This window comes from Hemiscyllium ocellatum, chromosome 1, assembly GCF_020745735.1.
Source record: "Hemiscyllium ocellatum isolate sHemOce1 chromosome 1, sHemOce1.pat.X.cur, whole genome shotgun sequence".
NCBI lineage: Eukaryota > Metazoa > Chordata > Chondrichthyes > Orectolobiformes > Hemiscylliidae > Hemiscyllium > Hemiscyllium ocellatum.
The window spans coordinates 164015454-164033585 of record NC_083401.1 but is presented as its reverse complement, the minus strand read 5'-3'; the positions used below and the strand labels follow the sequence as shown (position 1 = coordinate 164033585).

At 40.7% G+C, this 18132-nt stretch overlaps 1 protein-coding gene across 1 annotated transcript in view; it reads left to right on the top strand.

Annotated features, from left to right (window-relative positions):
* sh3d19 (SH3 domain containing 19) overlaps nt 1-17874 on the top strand; it is a 136484-nt gene extending 118610 nt beyond the window's left edge. Inside the window, exons 15-21 of the mRNA XM_060827409.1 lie at nt 115-245; nt 3445-3518; nt 8625-8848; nt 9703-9755; nt 10741-10927; nt 12225-12328; nt 17117-17874. Of these exons, the coding sequence (XP_060683392.1) occupies nt 115-245; nt 3445-3518; nt 8625-8848; nt 9703-9755; nt 10741-10927; nt 12225-12328; nt 17117-17236 (893 nt within the window). The 3' untranslated portion in view covers nt 17237-17874. The remainder of the gene's footprint in view (nt 1-114; nt 246-3444; nt 3519-8624; nt 8849-9702; nt 9756-10740; nt 10928-12224; nt 12329-17116) is intronic.
* The last annotated feature ends 258 nt before the right edge of the window (nt 17875-18132 follow it).

Here is an 18132-nt window from a genome sequence, read left to right as displayed (position 1 = left end):
CAGTCATTCTTGATTGATGTATTGGCTACCCTTGCTTAAGAGACTGACTGTATTTGACATGTACCGGAGATGGGCACAGGCCGAAACAATCATCAGACCTGTTTGTGTTCTCAGATCAGAACGACGAATTGAATCTAAAGTCAGGAGATACCGTGTTCTTGATGGAAAAACTGGACAAAGATTGGTACAGTGGGAAATGCAAGGGACATACTGGGATTTTTCCTGCAAACTTTGTCAAAGTTATTGTAAGTTGTTGGTTGACATTTACCTCGATTACAAATGTTAACCTTGATTTTTGATAAATCTGCTTCTTTGATTTCTCTTCCTTAGTTTTCAGCTTCTTTCCTTGCATCTCTTTTTCTGAAGCTGATAAGTCATACTGAAGTACAATCCCATGGGGAAAAAATGAGTGCCTGTATCCTGAGTAACCTTCCAAGTGATATTTTTATGTGTAAGTGCAGACAGTAAACCAAGGGCAGGTGATTTGTATGCACGAGGGGAGTAATCCTCTGAAATAAACACTGGGTTTCCCCAGGGTCTGAGGCTGGCATGGCAACCAATTCGGGCAATATAGTTGACTCTTAGCTACCCACTTGCGGAAGTCTGAAGAAAGGAAGGAAACAAGATCTGACCACCCAGCATCGACCTAGGCACCAGCAGTGAAAATGGCAAATCTAACTTTGTCGACCCTGCAAAGTCCTCCTTGCTATTATCTATGGGTTTGTACCAAATTCAGGAGAGCTGTCCCACAGGTTAGTCAAGGAATGATCCCTTACAATGTCCTGGACGCACCCCTGAAGATGTCTTGTACCCCTGGGTGTACCACAAGAAGTGGTGACACTGTGATAGACCGTCAAGAGATAGTTGCTCTGGGAGTCATCAAAATGGATTCCAGACCCCATGAAGTCTTATGGTTCAGGTCAAAAATGGGCAAGGAAACCTCCTGCTGACTACCACTTTCTTCCATGTCAAACGCCACTTGGAGGAAGTACTTTGAGTACAAAGTGTATTCTAGGTGGAAGCGTTCAATGTCCATCGTTAATAGTGTCTCAGGAGCACCATCACTGAAAAAGCTAGCTAAATCCGAAAGGGCTTGGCTGCTACATAGGGTCAATGGCACATAGTCAAGGAATAAGGGGAAAACATACTTGACCTCAACAGTCTAACTGTTTCTGATGTAATTGTCCATGACAGTATATAAAGGAGTGACCAAGCATAAAGGCATGGTAAACAGATTGATATCAATCAGCTACAACATAACATAAATGGGTTGGCAGAATAGGCAAACAAGTAACAGATGCAATTTAATACAGAGAAGTATCAGGCAATGTATTTCGGCAGGAGGTAGGGATAGACTTTGGCCACAACTTTGTTGTGTTCAGTTCTAGTCACCACACTAGGAAGGTTGTGATGATCCTTGTAAGGCTGCAGTGGAGATTTAACAAGATAGTTCCAACATTAGAACGGAGAAGCCCTTGGAACAAAGCAGGTCGAGGTACACAGGGTTATGGCAGGTTGACAAAGAACATAGCCTTAAGGTTTTGGAAAGATGCAGTAAGGGAGTGAGAAGAATGTTTACCCAGCAAGTGGTAACGCCATGGAATTGGTGCCCATGAGAATGGTGGAAGTGGAGTTTATCAGTAACTTCAAAAGGAAATTTGGTATGCACTTGCTTGAACTAAGCTTGCAGGACTACAAAAATAGAACAGGAGAATGCAATTGACTGGATCGCAGTACACCGTGTAGGATTGGACTTTGTGGGCTAAATAGTCTCCTGAGCTGTATTGATGCTAGTGCACAAACTGGAAGGAGCCAAGCCCCCGACCCACCCACCCATCAGGGTTACTGCCAGACAGTCCTCTGTTCCAATGTGAGAGTGCCAGGGGCTAAATAGGTTCAAACTTTCACGGCTAGGTACTACAGCCTCCTGAAACAGGATCCAGAATTCTTTAAGGGTACGACAAGCAGAGGTGATAAAGGGGAATTTGTGAATATGTATTGGGATTTCCCAAAGTATTTGATAAGGTGCCACGTAAAGTTTATTGTGCAAGTGAGGAGCGCACGTTATTGGGGTAATGTATTAGCGTGAATTCAGGATCAGTTAACATACAGAAGGCAGAGAGTCAAGATTAATGGGTCTTTTTCAGGTTGGAAAGACTTAACTGGTGGAGTGCCACAAGGATCAGTCCGAGGACTTCATTAATTTACTTTCTCTATTAATGACCTGGAGGAGGGGACAGAGGTACTGTCCCCTCCTCCTTGCTGATGATACAAAATAGGTGAGGAGGTGTGTTTAGTTAGGACATAAAGATCCTGCAAGGGGATTGAGACAGGTTGAGTGATTGGCAAAAAAACTTGGCAGATAGAGTTTAATGCAGGAAAATGTGAGGGTGATTGCTTTGCCTTTTAATTCTTTGTATCGATTAATTAAATGGAGAGAGATTTGGAAAATGTCCAACATCTGGGTGTTCTTATGCATGAAACTCAAAAAGGTGGCATGCAAGGTGCAGGAAGTAATTAAAAAGAGAATTGGAATTTCGACTTTTATTTTGGGGGTTGGATTTAAATATTGGCAAGTCTTGTTGCAAATCTACAGGGTTTTGGTGACTGGACAACTGTGCCCAGTTTTGCTCCTCATTTTTAAGGAGGATATGATACCATTGGAGCTGATAAAGGGGAACTGGTAAATACATACTTGGATTTCTCAAAATATTATATAAGGTGCCACATTAAGTTGTTGTAAACTCGGCCGTCACTGTATCAGGGTAGTGTATTAGCGTGGATTCAGGTTCAAATTCTTTATTCTAGACATTCACCATGCTGATTCCTGGGTTGTCATATCAAACTTGGGGACATAGTTAGAAAATAAGGAGGCACTCATGTAAAGATGAGAAGCGAAGAAATTTCTTCCCAGAGAGTAGTGAATGTCTAACGTGGAGAGTTGTGAAGCTCAGTCACTGGAAGTATTTAAACAGGAGATTGATAGACATTTTGAACTACCAAGAAATTGAGGGCTAAGGGGAGCTGTCATGAAAGTGGAGTTGAGGATTGGGCAGAGAGCAATGACCTTAAAAAAATAGCAGGACAGGCTTGATGAAGCAAATGGCCTAGCCCTGCTCCTATTTCCTATGACCCTGTACTCGTTCAGTGACCTAGAAAAAGTTCCAAGAAGGGTCAGGTGGGAGGGATAGGGGTGGCTTTGCATAACAGTGAAGAAAATCAATTATACTATCCACAATATTCTATTCATCTCGTAAGGAGTCTATCTTAACAATAATCCTCAGATCGGGAACTCCTGATATGAGGAAATCAGTGAAAGGAATCCTCTACAATAGAGGAGCCATTGAATGTTGTGAAGTTTCCATTGTTAATGTGTGTGTCTTGAGTGTTTTTTTGGAAGTGCAGGTGATTAGTGCTGTAATCTGTCTGACTTCCCTTTAACAGGTTGACCTTCAGAAGAGTGAGTCTCAGGAGAGCAGTGGGAAGAAGGCTGCATGTACCTCAACTTCACTTCTCAGGTAAACCTAACCGTTCTAAGAATCCTGAAACACTGATTGATTATTCAGTCTCTTAAGTGAACCTTGATCATGAGTTCCCCTCTAAACTGAATGCATTTCTTATTTTACTACGATGAAAATATTTTATTTATTGCTGTTTTATTTTCCATCCAACAAAGTACAATCTATTACGTTCATATCAAGTAGTTGTTATTTGTCTCGAATGGAATTGTGTTTTAGATCACTTAATTCAATTTTCAACTAGTTTTATAAAGAGCACTATTGTTATTCTCCCTGTAGTGTGAGACTAACTCTGGGATTAGGTTTAGTGCTGCTAAGGCTAGTGGGAATGATATACATTGATATGGATTGCGTGAGTGTAGATAGTATCACTATTGAGCTATCCAACCGGAATGTTTAATTATCACATTATTGAACTTATGTACGGCTTAATTAATCGCTGTCATGCTTAAATCTGTGTAATCTTACACCAAGTCATTAATTTTCTGAGCTCAGATTGAACCAAAACTTGTTTAAACTAATAATTATCTTTAACTACAATCCCAGAATACATGATCAGAGAGGAAATCCATTTGTGTAGTTTGCACTGAGTGGTGCATACCAGTTGGATGGTCCATTTCCAGCCTTTAGTTTGTGCTATTAACTGACCTGGGTCAGGAAGAAGATAAACAAGCTGAATTGTGCTGGTACCCAGTATTATCCAGTGACCATTTCTAGTGAGGATAATTCTGTGAACTCAAATGTGATATCGCTGAAATTAAATGATTTTCTAAACTCAACATTAAAGAATAGCTGGTTTCACAACTGGCCCACTGGAGAAAGCAAAATCTAAATCCTGTTTGTCATAATGATAAGTTTTATATAGAAAAAGGGTGCTCGAGCCCAAAACGTATTTGTGTCCGTTTCAGTGGAATTTGGAGTGTGAAGCCTCATAAATATGGGCAGAAATCACTTTTTTTTTTCAATCTTCTAATCCACAGTGTATGTTTCTAGGAATTTCTTTACCATCTTCTTATATGGCACAATGGATGTAATTTAACCATTTAGTCAAGATCTAATCCAGCCATTGATAAATATTTATGATACAGGTAGACTGTCCAAAGTTCCAAAATCTGAAAAGCTTTGAAATCATGGAATGTGGAGCGTCAGCCCTGCCTGCATAACAAGGTTTATATGGTGGTTGAAGACCACACCCACCCAACCCATGTGGCGGTGTGGCCCAGCACTGGCAGCTGTCAATTGTGTATCTTTTTCACTGTGTTTAATTGTTTCATTTCACTGTGAAACACCAAAAATGTGTAGGTTAGGTGAATTGACCATGCTAAATTGCCTGTAGGGTTAGGTGCAAGGGTAAACGCAGGGGTATGGGTCTGGGTGGTTGTGCTTCGGCGGGTCGGTGTGGACTTGTTGGGCCGACACACTGTAAGTAATCTAATCTAAAAAAGAGCTGCAGGTACACCTATGCCTAACAATAATAAAAACAAAAGGAAGCATCTGACGTTCTCAATAATGCAGAAAGTGGAGTTATTACAGAAGCTTGATCGTGGTGTGTCTGTGCAGCATTTTACTGAAGAATATCGTGTCGGAAACTACCACTGCCTATGATGTGAAGAAACGGAAAGATGAGTTACTGAAGGTTTGTGGTGACAGTGATGACCATAAACTAATGAAAAATAGGAAAACACTGCAGAGGGGAAAAAAATGAAGATCTTAACCATGTGTTGATGGAGTGGATTCAACAACAAAAAGAGAACTTGTGCCACTGACTGGTTTGATGGTCATGAAACAAGCTCCAAGGTATCATAAAGAACTGAACATTGAAGGTGAATGTCAATATTCAGAAGGTTGGCTGCAGAAATTTCAGAAGCCTAATGGTGTGAAATATCTGAAAATCTGTGGTGAAGGCTTCTGCTGACCATGAAGCAGCTGACAATTATATTAATGAATTTGCCAAGATAATATCTGAACAAAGCCTTAGTCCTGAACAAATTTACAAAGCTGATGAAACAGCTCTGTACTGGCACTATGTCCCAGAAAAAAACATTAGCAACAGCTGATGAGAGAGGTTTTAAGGATACTAAGGACAGGTTATCTATTCTTGGGTGTGCCAATGCTGCAGGCACACACACAAGGTGAAATTGGCAGTGATTGGGAAAAGCAAACATTGAGATGTCTGAAAGGTGAACACCATTTACCTGTGCATTATTATACAAACAAGAAAGCATGGGTAACCTGAGGAAATAGGTTTTGCCTAGTTCAGTAAACACTTTGTACCAGCAGCACGAGCTCATTGCAGGCAAGCTGGACTGGAAGAAAACTCTAAAATGTTATTGTTCCTGGACAACTGCTGCGCACATCCCCCTGCCGAACTTCTTGTGAAAAGTAATGTTTTTGGCATATACTTGCCCCCTAATGTGACATCTGTATTGCAGCCTTGTGACCAAGGAATTTTGCGCTCTGTGAAGGGCAAGTATAAAGACTCATTTTTAAACTGTACGCTAGCTACAATCAACAGAGGGGTAGGAATCCAAGGCTTCCTGAAAGAGTTTAATGTTAGTGATGCCACTTACACAGTTGCTAATGCTTGGAAGGATGTTGATAAATCAGCATTAATAATGCTTGGCACAGATTCTGGCCTTCAACGATGTTTGATGTAAATGAACATGTAGATGAAGACTTTGAAGGATTTTGTGTCACTGAAGAGAACCTTGTAAGTTATGCACAAAGTTTATCGGACTAAAGTGTAAGTAAATTCCAGGAAGCTGACAGGGAAGAAATGCTGAACATTGGCAATGATGCACCTGCCATGTATTCCTTGAACAATGGGAAGATTGCTGAAATGGTTTGAAATACAGCTAAGTGTGAGGAGAGTAGTGATGATGATGACTACTACTTCTTAGGGGACACTGTTGGAAAAAAGTCTCCATAGATGGTATGGTGAAAATGTGATCAGTTAATTGCTGGCCTTGAACAATGTTCATTTATCAGTGAGTAAGAGATTATGGCAATTTACTCCATTAAAGAGAGATGGCTTAGACAGAAACCAATGTTAATGAGACAGGTGACACTTGAAGAAGCCGGCTGCCGTACTGCTGAAGCTGTGTAGGTTTAAGTTTTACCGAATGTTTTTCTTGGAATGTTCTTTCTGGAAATAAAATGTCCTTGAGTATTTATGGCCTATGTATTTTATTTATCAGTATATTACTCTATGGCAGTATTTCTAGTCTTTATTTATCCCAGTTATTGTGAGATTTGCTGCAGTATTGATGTTTGATTATGGGGTGCTGCCTTGAACCCTACAGGGGGCGCTACATTTGGTCCAAAATCAGAAAAATTCTGAATTCCGAAAAACAGCTGGCCCCAACGATTTCGGATAAAGGATTACCTTCCCGTACTATATTCAGGATTGGCAAGGAAGTGATAAATGTGGATGTAATGATTTAAAGAGAAATGGGAGGTGATACATTGTTTGTGAAGGGAGTTTGTGCTGGTTTTGTTTGTTATATTTCTTTTACTTTTATTATTTGTTTACTTAATGAGAATGCTTTCTGCTGTGAATTCTGTCATTGCTACTTTTTTTTTGTGTCCAAGAAACTTGGGCACAATGTTTCCCTGCAGTGAAAACTGCAGCTTTTTGATCCATACCAGCATTATTTGTTTTTCCAAGTGCTCCTATTATGGTCTCGCAAGGGCAACGTTTTGATTTTATGGGCTACTGTTTTGTTTTTAGGTGTTACCTTCACATTCTCTTCATTGGGTGAGCTAAGTCACATTATCGGTAGGGTATTTGTGTTGACATTTGGATTCTCAGAAGCAGACTTTGAAAGACTTCATTAATATCCACTGTGATTATCAATCTTCCATTAAATATAAGACCATAACACACAAAGAAAACTTAAAAATCCTGAATACTATCATATTTAAATTGGCAGAAGTTTGATTCAATTTTGATTTAATTCAATTTTCTCACCTACTGAGATACAATGAAAAGTATTGTGTTGCATGGTAAGCAGACAAATTATCCGTTATATAAGTATATTAATGTGATGGAACTGAATGCAGAACATAATGTTAGAGCTACAGAGAAGGTGCAGAGAAAGGTCAACCCCAATATGTGAGAGGTCTGTTTAAAAGTCTGATAGCAGTGTGGAAGACGCTGTTCTTGAATCTGCTAATATGTTTTCAAATTTTTGTATCCTCTGCCCGATGGAGGAGGGTGGAGGAGCATATTACTGTGGTGGGAGGGATCTTTGGTCATATTGACTGCGTTCCCAAGGCTGCAAGAAGTGTAGGCAGAGTCAATGGATGGAAGTGATGGCTGTGTTCACAACTCTCTCATTTCTTGTGGTCTTTGGCAGAGCAGTTGCCATACCGAGCCATGATGCATCCAGATTGGATGCTGTCTATGGTGCATCTAAAACATTGGTAAGAGTCGTTATGGATATGCCAAAGTTAACATCTGTAAGTCAGCAGCAAGAGCAATTTTTTTTCAAATAACTACTTCATTAAAAAGCACCTTAATTTGCAAGGGATTCATTACCCAGTTCTTCCAAAGTTTCCTGGCTCCCAGTATTCCTCTGTTGACGGGCTCCCCACCAGAACCTCTCTTCATTTTCACAGTGTCCACTGTACTGCCACTACCTTCTCCCTCCCCACTCTGCAGCACAAGGAGTTGCTCGCCCAGATGTTCATTCAGATCAGTGGACATGATGGGGTCATGGGACTTGACATGACCTAGAATACAGGCAGCAGAATTTTAGATGATTTCAAGTTTCCGCAAATAACAAGACAAACAAGAGACTGTGGACCACAGCAGCCTCCAATAAGCGGAGAATAGGGAGACAGTGGTGTAGTTGTCCTGCATGGTTTAATCTGACTTGAAGCTAAATTCCAACAGGGGCTTCGTGGCATTATTAGCTACTTCTTTAAGGCCAAAGCTTGTTCTGGGAATGCTGCTCTAAAATCCAGTAGGGAAGATAGTCATTAGTGCCAAGAATGTTCTGCCTTCCTGTTGTCCACCTCTTGCATCACAACGTCAGTGGATCAAATTTGAATATCCGCCATGGTTGGGTATAGATACTTACTGACCTATCACCTTTTGTACAGGGGGCCTCGATGTGTAGCTCGGTTTGACTATGAAGGAGACCAGGCTGATGAACTCACTTTCTTTGAAGGGGATGTCATTGCACTGAAGGAGTACGTGAATGAAGAGTGGGCTCAAGGAGAACTCAAAGGCCGCTCTGGAACTTTCCCTTTAAATTTTGTTGAGATTATTGAGGATCTACCAATTCCTGAGCAGCAGGCTGCACAGAGTTCACCTCTGTCTCCAGGTGAATGAATTGTTCTTTTGAATGAGCAAGAAATATGAAGTGCCATATATCTTCAGTTTTCTTCCCTCGAAATCAAAGACAAGGGCCAATAAGGTTTTAACACACAGTAAACAACAAAAACTTCAAAATTCAAATGCTCTGCGCTGTCTCCTTTCTAGATTCACTCCTCCACTGGTCTAATATGACATGTAATGAGAATGTTGATATGGCCAATAGGTTATTGACCGTATCTGCTTTAGCACTAGAAACAATTCAACATCCTTTTTTTTTTAAATGTCAAAGCCTTGAAACTCCTTTAGAAGCTGCAGTCAGGGTTTATATCAATGACTCCTCAAGTTCTCACCTTCCTTTCCTCAGACTATTCTCTCCAGGGTCTTAGAAAGGGCACTTCAGCACTTGCACACAGGCACAGTTCAAGCAGATCTAATCTAAGTCCTGTCTGGCATGGAGCCTGCTCTCTCTCCCTCCCTCAGACACACTCACACGTCTGTCACTTTTGAAGTCCACTTCACTGACTCTCCCTGAACATGGGTCAATGTGAGTTGGAACTGTTGCGACAGGCCTATGCTGGGCAGGCAGAAAAAAAACGTAACTGATCATTTAGAACAGTCAAATCTAGCAAACCCTGAGAACGCACTGTTCCTTAAATTTTATCATTTTCATAATACTGGCTTGCAGCTTAAATTGCATAAAGCAACAACAATAATCCATCACAATGTGTCTTTTTTTTATCCTATCTTGAAATGTAACGAGAGTTTATGATAGTCATGTTTCATGCTAGTCTTATGCAGTTTGATATCTCGAGTTGGGAACATAATTTTTTAAAGAACCAAATGTATTGAATCTTTCCTCAGGTTCTGACACATTAGAAAGTGGCAAAGCAGTGGAGATCTCGTTACATGGTCAGGTAGGAGTACTTTTACAATCAAATGTTGTCACCTTGCATATAATTATGAACAAGGACATATAAGTATCAAAGTCATCCCCTTCTATCCCTCAGAGTTAAACTTCATTTTATTCTGTGCCTTATGAAATATATTACATGTTGACAAATATTAAAATGCAGAGTTGATAAAGTGTTGCGCTGAAATCCTGAAGAAGGGTCCTGCGCAAAACATCAACTCTTTTGCTCCTCAGATGCTGTCCTGACCTGCTGTGTTTGTTCCAGCATCACACTTTATCAACTCCAGCATCTACAGTCCTCACTTTTCCCCCAGTATTAAAAAGCATGCAACGTATTGCTTTTCTGGTGTGAGAAGTGCTGATACTACCGTTCATGGAGGTAAGGCAAAATGTGAAATGAGTCTGCACCAACCTTGTCTCTCCTGAAGCAGCTGCTAACAGATCAGCATTGTAAACTGCGAAAAGGCAAAAGGAGTGATTTAATTTCCTCATTCGCCAAAGATCCATAGACCTTACAAACCGAGGACCACTTCCATCTTGAAGACAAGGGCAGCAACTATATGTTAAGACCACCCAACAGTAGGATCCCGCCCCCCCACCAAGGCACTCACCATCCCGGTTTGGAAATATATCGCCGTTCCTTTACTGTCACGGGTCAAAATTCGGAAATTCCCCCCTTAACAGTATCGGGCAATGAGGGACTGGCAATAAATGCTGGACAGCCAGTGATGCCCACATCCCAAGAGAAGAATTTTAAAAGATTTGAATATTAAAACTTGTGTTGACAACTGCAGCTTGTTAAGAAATGAGTGGACATGTAGTTGCCAGATTCTTGATGTCTTTTAGCCATGCAGGATTCTTTGCTCTATCTGTATTTCATGCATTGCTCACATCTGACATTTACCACAATCGGTTTTTTAACTAGTTAAATGTTTGCATTGTTTTTCCTGTTGCTGAAACACTCTAACTGGTTTTGTTTGAACTCCTAGGTCAAACACTCGAATTCTCAATGGTGTGAAGCACTTTATGATTTCAAAGCAGAAGCTCCTGACGACTTGCCGTTTAAACGTGGGGATCGGATCCTCATCACAGAACACTTGGACTCTGAGTGGTGCAGAGGGAAACTGAATGGGTGTGAAGGGACATTCCCAACTGTGTTTGTGCAAATCTGCTCAGGTAACACCATCGCAAAGACTCCAATCTACACCACAGCAACTGTAGAAAATATCTATTGCTTTTTCTTTTGCTCCTTGAATTTGAAAGCTTTTCTTTACTAAAATGAAAACACAATTCTTCAAACCTAATATAAAAATGGCTTCCTTACATGAAAAGAAGCTGGGAGCTGAACAATAGCAGAGAGGCTTCGGGGCCCCTGTACCTGAAAGCTAGTGAACAGAACAAAACAAATTTAAAAGGCTTGTGAAATGTTAGGTTTAACGTCAAGGAGCTGGAATTCAAAGGTGTAACGTGTTTATTGAAATAGGAAAAATCAGCCAGTATTTGCATGAGAATCAACTAAAAAGGTTCTTGATGTGACATTTTATTTATTCGTGAGATGCTATCTACTTGATGATAAAGTGGAGGCGTTGGGAAGGATGTAGGAACAACAAGGGAAGTGTTGAACACAGTGGGAAGACTTGTTGCCAGCCTGATCCACCTACCTGGTGTGAATGGCAATAAAAGAGACTGGGGGACTTGAAAGGCTAATGATGATCATGAAACTGTTAGCAATTGTCAGACAAACCTATCTAGTTCACTGTAAATTGTCAGGAAGGAATATGCCATCCCTACCTGGTTTGGCCCACACATGACTCTAGACCCACAACAATGTGGCTGACTCTTACCCCGCCCTGTGAGCAGTTAGGGATGGGCAATAAATGTTGCCCTAGCCAAAGATGCTTACATCCCCTGAACAATAATAGAACAAAATGGGTAAGATTTTAATAAGAGGAAATTTAGGGAGGAACCAACTTTTAGACAATATGCAAGACTGAAATTGGTTTCACGTAACACTTTGAACTAGTTGTTTTAAACTATAATATGCTTGTATTTTCAGAGATTATCTTGGTCTATATTTCGTTATTGTTGCTTTGACAACCTTGAGTTATGTTTTCCACCAATGACTAAAAGTAAGTGACACATTTAACTCACCATGTCCTACTGCATACTGTGTGCAGAATCAGGTCCATATAAGTCACTGGGTTCTCAGAGGAATGGGATTTTAGATAACTGGCTGAGTTGAATCCAGATGGACTATAAATCATGTTTCAGGGTAAATTGTGCAATTTTATTTCGCCAAGAGCTGGTGAACTCCAGGAAACCGAGGACCAACATAGTGGACAGCTGTGATTGAGGAGTGACTAACAACAATTTATCTCAATAGTTGTATACAGTTGTATACAAATATGTTGATTTGCATTTTTGTAACCAAGTTGTACCTTCAATATTTTATACAAAAATATTTTTGTTTCAGACAAAACAAACCCCTTAAAACAACAGCCCTCGGGGAATAAAAGAGAAAAAGCCAAGGCACTCTATGACTTTAGTGGGGAGAATACAGATGAGCTCGATTTAAAGGTATGAAATGTGACAAACTTTCTTGAAAACCTATTTTTAAACACTTGATGTTTTTGATTTTGAATTCTGATGGGGGTCAGTGCATCAATCTCTTAATAATGAAAGTTGAGCATCAGTCCAAATGAACAATTGTGATATTCTGTACAGGCACAGAAAAAAAAACAGGGGTTTATCATGGCATATGGATAATGGAGTGAAACTCATCTGAGAAAGTCATTCTTCTGTCGTGCACAGAGCAGTTTGTGGACTTGCCTTGGATGTAGTTTTCATTGTGTGTATGACATTGTTGCTCATATCTAACAGATTCTTTTTGACAGTTTAAGGGGTAATATTTTGACCTCTGGTATAATCCAGACTGCAGGACACACTGTGCAAAATTCGATGATTCTGTTTGTTAGCTTTCCAACATCTTTCTATCTCAGTCCAGCACAACTCTGCCCTGCCTGTAACCCAATGTCACGATAGAGAAACTGCCCTTTTTATTCTTTACTTGTATATCCCGATTTTATCTGATGAGTAGTTGATTGCATTTAGACTGGATGATCAGAACACTAAATTCTAACTCATGGCTGTCAGAATTGATAGTTTTTCAGCTTCTCAGAACAGTTCAAACATGCCTAGCTACCTCTGACGTGCGTATATTTTCAGATTTGTTCTTTTAATTTCAGATTTCCAACATTTGTTTGTGTCATTGAAATTGACTCTTTCCTTCTTCATCAATGCTGCCTGATCTGAACAATTACAGCACTTTTATCTTTATTACAGATTACCATAATCTACACTATTTTTGTCTTTGCACTCAATTACTTGTCATTGTTTCATAAAGAGCAAAAAGGTTCACTAGAAATGAAAGTCACTTAACCTAACTCTTTTTCTAGTGGGATATTTCTTAACATTTTCCCCTTCTGTCCAATGTGAGCATTGATTTCAGTCATCAAACCTTCATTCAATGTGACCAGATGCACTATGAAAAATGTCAGAAAGTTGATCTTGAAGATGAGATGTATCAGAGAACTAGATGTAAGAGAAGGTTGTGACTAGAGGAGATCATGGAGTTAGGGTGGGATATGGCCATTATGAATGTGGTTTTTAAAAAAAACACCATCTTCAATTCATTGCAATAGGAAGTTGATGTAGGTCAATAAGACATGAGTAATGGACATATGCTTGACCAACTAAGGACTCCATGTTATTGGGAGTGGGCAAGAATGTGGACTACGCTCAGATCAATCATTATCTTATTGAAAGGTGGAATAAGGCTCAATGGGACCAAATGACCTATTCCCCCTTCTGCTTCACAACTCCAAAAAGGACAGGATACAGGCTGCTGAATACCCTCAATCTGCTGAATCAAAACTGGGCATCTCTGAGGGCACTGTCAGCCATCTACAGAAGTAGAATTGTATTTGATCATAACATGTAATCTCATTGCCTGACATACCCTCCACTCTGCCATTATCATGAAGTCATGGGAACAACAATGGTTCATTGAGGAGTGTAGTACAGCATGAGCTGTAAAGCAGTTCCAGACATAACTGAAAAGGAGATGCTAACCTGGTGTAAACATACATTGGAATGGATGCATGCTAACAGTCAGAGCAACATGCTACAGACAGAGCGGAGTAATCCCCTAACCAACAGATCACAATAAAGCTCTGCAGTCCTGCCACATGGAGGGTACTGGACAATTAAAGAACTAAAAACAGAAAAGGCAACAGCAGGAACATCCCAATTTTCAATAAGGACCGAGAAAAGGGTTCAGATAAGATTTACAAGGATGTTGCCAGGTTTAGAGGGTTTGAACTATAGGGAGAGGCTAGATAGGCTGGGGCTGTTTTCCCTGGAGCACCGGAGGCTGAGGGATGATCTCACAGAGGTTTATAAACTTATGAGGGGCATGGATAGGGTAAATAGACAAGGTAATTTCCCTGGGGTGGTGGGTTTAGGGTAAGAAGGGCAAGATTTAAAAGGGACCTAAGGGGCAACATTTTCATGAAGAGGATGGTACGTGTATGGAATGAGCTGCCAGAGGATGTGGTCGAGGCTGGTACACTTACAGGCATCTGGATGGATATATGAATAGGAAGGGTTTCGAGGGATACAGGCCAAGTGCTAGTAGGTTGGACGAGATTGGGTTGGGATATCTGGTTGGCATGGATGAGTTGGACCGAAGGGTCTGTTTCCGTGCTGTACATCTCTATGACTCCACAAGGAAAAATACCTTCACTGAGGGTGCTGAGTCTTTGGAATTCTCTGTGAAAACTCAGTCATCGAGCACTGGGATCAATAGATCTCCATGTTTTAAAAATATCCAGGGATGTGCACATAGTGCAGCAAAATGGTATTGAGGTAAAAACTCAGTCACAATCTCTTTGAAAAGCAGAGTAGGTTCAAAGATCTGAATGGCTTACCTTTGCTTCTGTTTCTTATGTTCTGAAGTTTTTGTATCCGTCATCAGCCAGAAATATCAATAGATGATTTATCTTCATTTACTCCATGATCATCAATGGCAATTTGCAGCCATTTTTAAATCACTTCCCGGTAACATCAAGATACAGCTGAAGGCACTGGAGATACGTCCCTGGCCTCCCACATTATCAGGGCTGTATTGCTGAAGATGTGTGCTCCACAACTAGCCACACCTGCCTTCAATCTATTCCAAACAAAACCAGGACAAATTATTGCTCCATCAATTTATTCGATAACAGCAGAAAATTGATTGGGAAGGTTATTGGCAGTACTGTCAGGTGGCATTCATTCATCAATAACCTGCTCTCTGATGCTCAATTCGGGTCTGTTGGGGACACTTAGCTTCAGACTTCATTGCAAACTGGGCCCAAAAGTGGAGAACAGGTTTGAAATGCAGTAGTGAGGTGACAGTGAGTGTCCTTGACACCAAGGCAGCATCTGATGATGTGACATCAAAGGGCCTTAGTAAAATTGAAGATAATGAGAATTTGGGAGAAAACTTTCCAGTGGCTGGTGTCACTGCCAATCTACCCCAGGACATCTTTGCAGGAGTCCCTCAAGATAATCAATCAGCTGCCTCTTTCATGACTTTGTATACAAGAGGTCAGAATTGGGAGGCTGCCTGATTGTTAGTGCTCCATTCCATTCACAGCTCCTCAAGTTAATGACCCAAGTTCCTTGTTACATGCAGCAAATATGCATTTAGGATTAGGCTAATAAATAATAAGTAGCCACACAAGGGCCAAGCAATGAACTTCTCTAGCAAGGATGGCATGGTGGCTCAGCGATTAGCACTGCTGCCTCACAGAACCAGGGTCTCCAGTTCGATTCCAGCCTCTGGTGACTGTCTGTGTGGAGTTTGCACGTTCTCCATGTGTCTGTGTGGATTTCCTCCGGGTGCTCAAGTTTCCACCCACAATCCATAGATGTGCAGGTTAGGTGAATTGACCATGCTAAATTGCTCGTAGTGCTAAGTGCATTTAGTCAGAGGGAAATGGGTCTGGGTAACTTCTCTTCGGAGGGTCGGTGTGGACTGGTTGGGCCAAAGGGCCTGATTCCACACTGTAGGGAATCTAATCAAACCATCTTGTTTTGACATTGATATTGAATGGCATTACTATTGCCTAAGCTACCATCATCAACATCTTGGAGTTATTAGATTAGGTTACTTACAGTGAGGAAACAGACCCTTCGGCCCAACAAGTCCACACCGACCCGCCGAAGCGCAACCCATCCATACCACTACATTTACCCCTTACCTAACACTACGGGCAATTTAGCATGGCCAATTCACCTGACCCGCACATCTTCGGGCTGTGGGAGGAAACCGGAGCACCCGGAGGAAACCCACGCAGACACAGGGAGAACGTGCAAACTCCACACAGTCAGTCGCCTGAGTCGGGAATTGAACCCGGGTCTCAGGTGCTGTGAGGCAGCAGTGCTAACCACTGTGCCACCGTGCCGCCCACAATTCTTGACTAAAAACATCAGTGGGCCAATAATTTAAACATCGTGGCTACAAGAGCAGGTTCTCAGAGCTGGGAACTTTTCAGCAAGTAATTCCCATCTTGACCCCACAAAGTCTGTCTGCTATCTTCAAGCCCAAGTCTTGAGTGGGATGGAATACGATTCATGTACCTGGATGAGTGCAGCTTGAAAAACACTCAAGAAATGTGACACTATCCAGGACAAAGCAGGTGCGTGATTGGCAGCCCATCCACCAGCTTGCATTTTATCCCTTAGTCCTGACGCCAATGCAGAAGTGCAATACAACATCTTGTCAAGGTGGCTCCGAACGACTCTGCAATGGCGCAGCAAGCACAGGGGAGCACCACCACCACTTGCAGATTCCTCTTCAATACACAGACCATCCTGAGTTACTCTTCTCCACTGAGTTACAATCGTGGTACTCCCTTCGCAACAGCAACTTTGTGGATCTCCACCACCTCACTGGTGAAATCCTCACTAACAACAATTCTGAGTGATGTGGTCTTGTGATAACCCTTCAAGAACATTATTTATTTCAATTTATATCTACTTTGATTTTCGTTTGGAAAGAACCAATTGGAGATGTGGGTAACATATGCTGACCTTACTGCCAATGGGTACATTCCATGAATTAATAAAAATTCTTTCTGGATTAAGAATTAAAATTTTAAAAATGTTGTCAGAAATAAATTGTTTTTTTTATAAACAATTAAGCTTCCTGTGACTCTGACTCTAATTGTATAAATGTGGAATTGAGCACAATTTAACTTACACCAGCATTCCTGTGTGTATAAATATTAACTAAATTCTGCAACATTTTTCCACCTCCAGGTTGGAGATATGATAACCATTTTAGAACATGTAGATACTGATTGGCTGAAAGGAGAACTACACGGGAAGGAGGGAATATTTCCAAGGAGCTTTGTCCAGCTTCTTCAAGACCAGTTATGAACTACCTTGTATTTAGGCTGAGGAAGACCATACAGCATGGAGCAGAATTGAACTTTGTCATTATATGTATCAAGACACATGAGCAAACGGGCTGTACAGAGCGTGACAGACTGAAAGAGACACAACCGCTGTTGGAGAACTAATGAATCAAAAATTCCATTACCTATGAACTAAGACGTACTGTAAATATCTGGGAGCAGGAGCTGGGTCAGTGGTCAGAATTCAGATTTTGGTGATTAAATACACATTATAATTTTACTGTAACACATTTACATGTCAGTATTGAAAGACAGATTCCAGTACTGAATCGGAAACAATGTCGAAATTTTTAAAAGACAGTTAAAAGAAAATCCATTGATGCCTGCATGTGCTGGTGCTGACATCAGAAGGGCTGGTTTTCCCATTCTTGCTGTCATCCTTTAACTTGCATACAAATTGCAAAAACACTTTAATGTAATCTCAGTAAATAACTCTGATTTGCACAGTATATCTTTTATCTTTTGATTGCATTGTTTTTGAAGGCAATATGGTTTATTTTCCTTTTAATGATCAGTGCCTCTTAGTATTGCTGTGGTATTATCATTCAGCAATAACTGAACAAGTTATTCTGGAACAAATTATTCTTTTGTGGATTCCTTACTGGTAATATTTCAAAATATCATTGTTTTGTGATAAAAGTTTCAATAAAAAGTATTTATTTCATTGATGTAGAATGTTTTGAATTAGGAAGCAATCAATTTACAGCACTATATAGAACTACAGCACAGAAAAGGCCCTTCAGCCCAGTGAATCTGCACCCGTCAAAAACAGCCACCTGTTTTAATCTCATTTTCCAGCACTTGGCACCATAAATTCATATGTAAATACTTCCAAACTGTAATGAGGGTTTCTGCCCC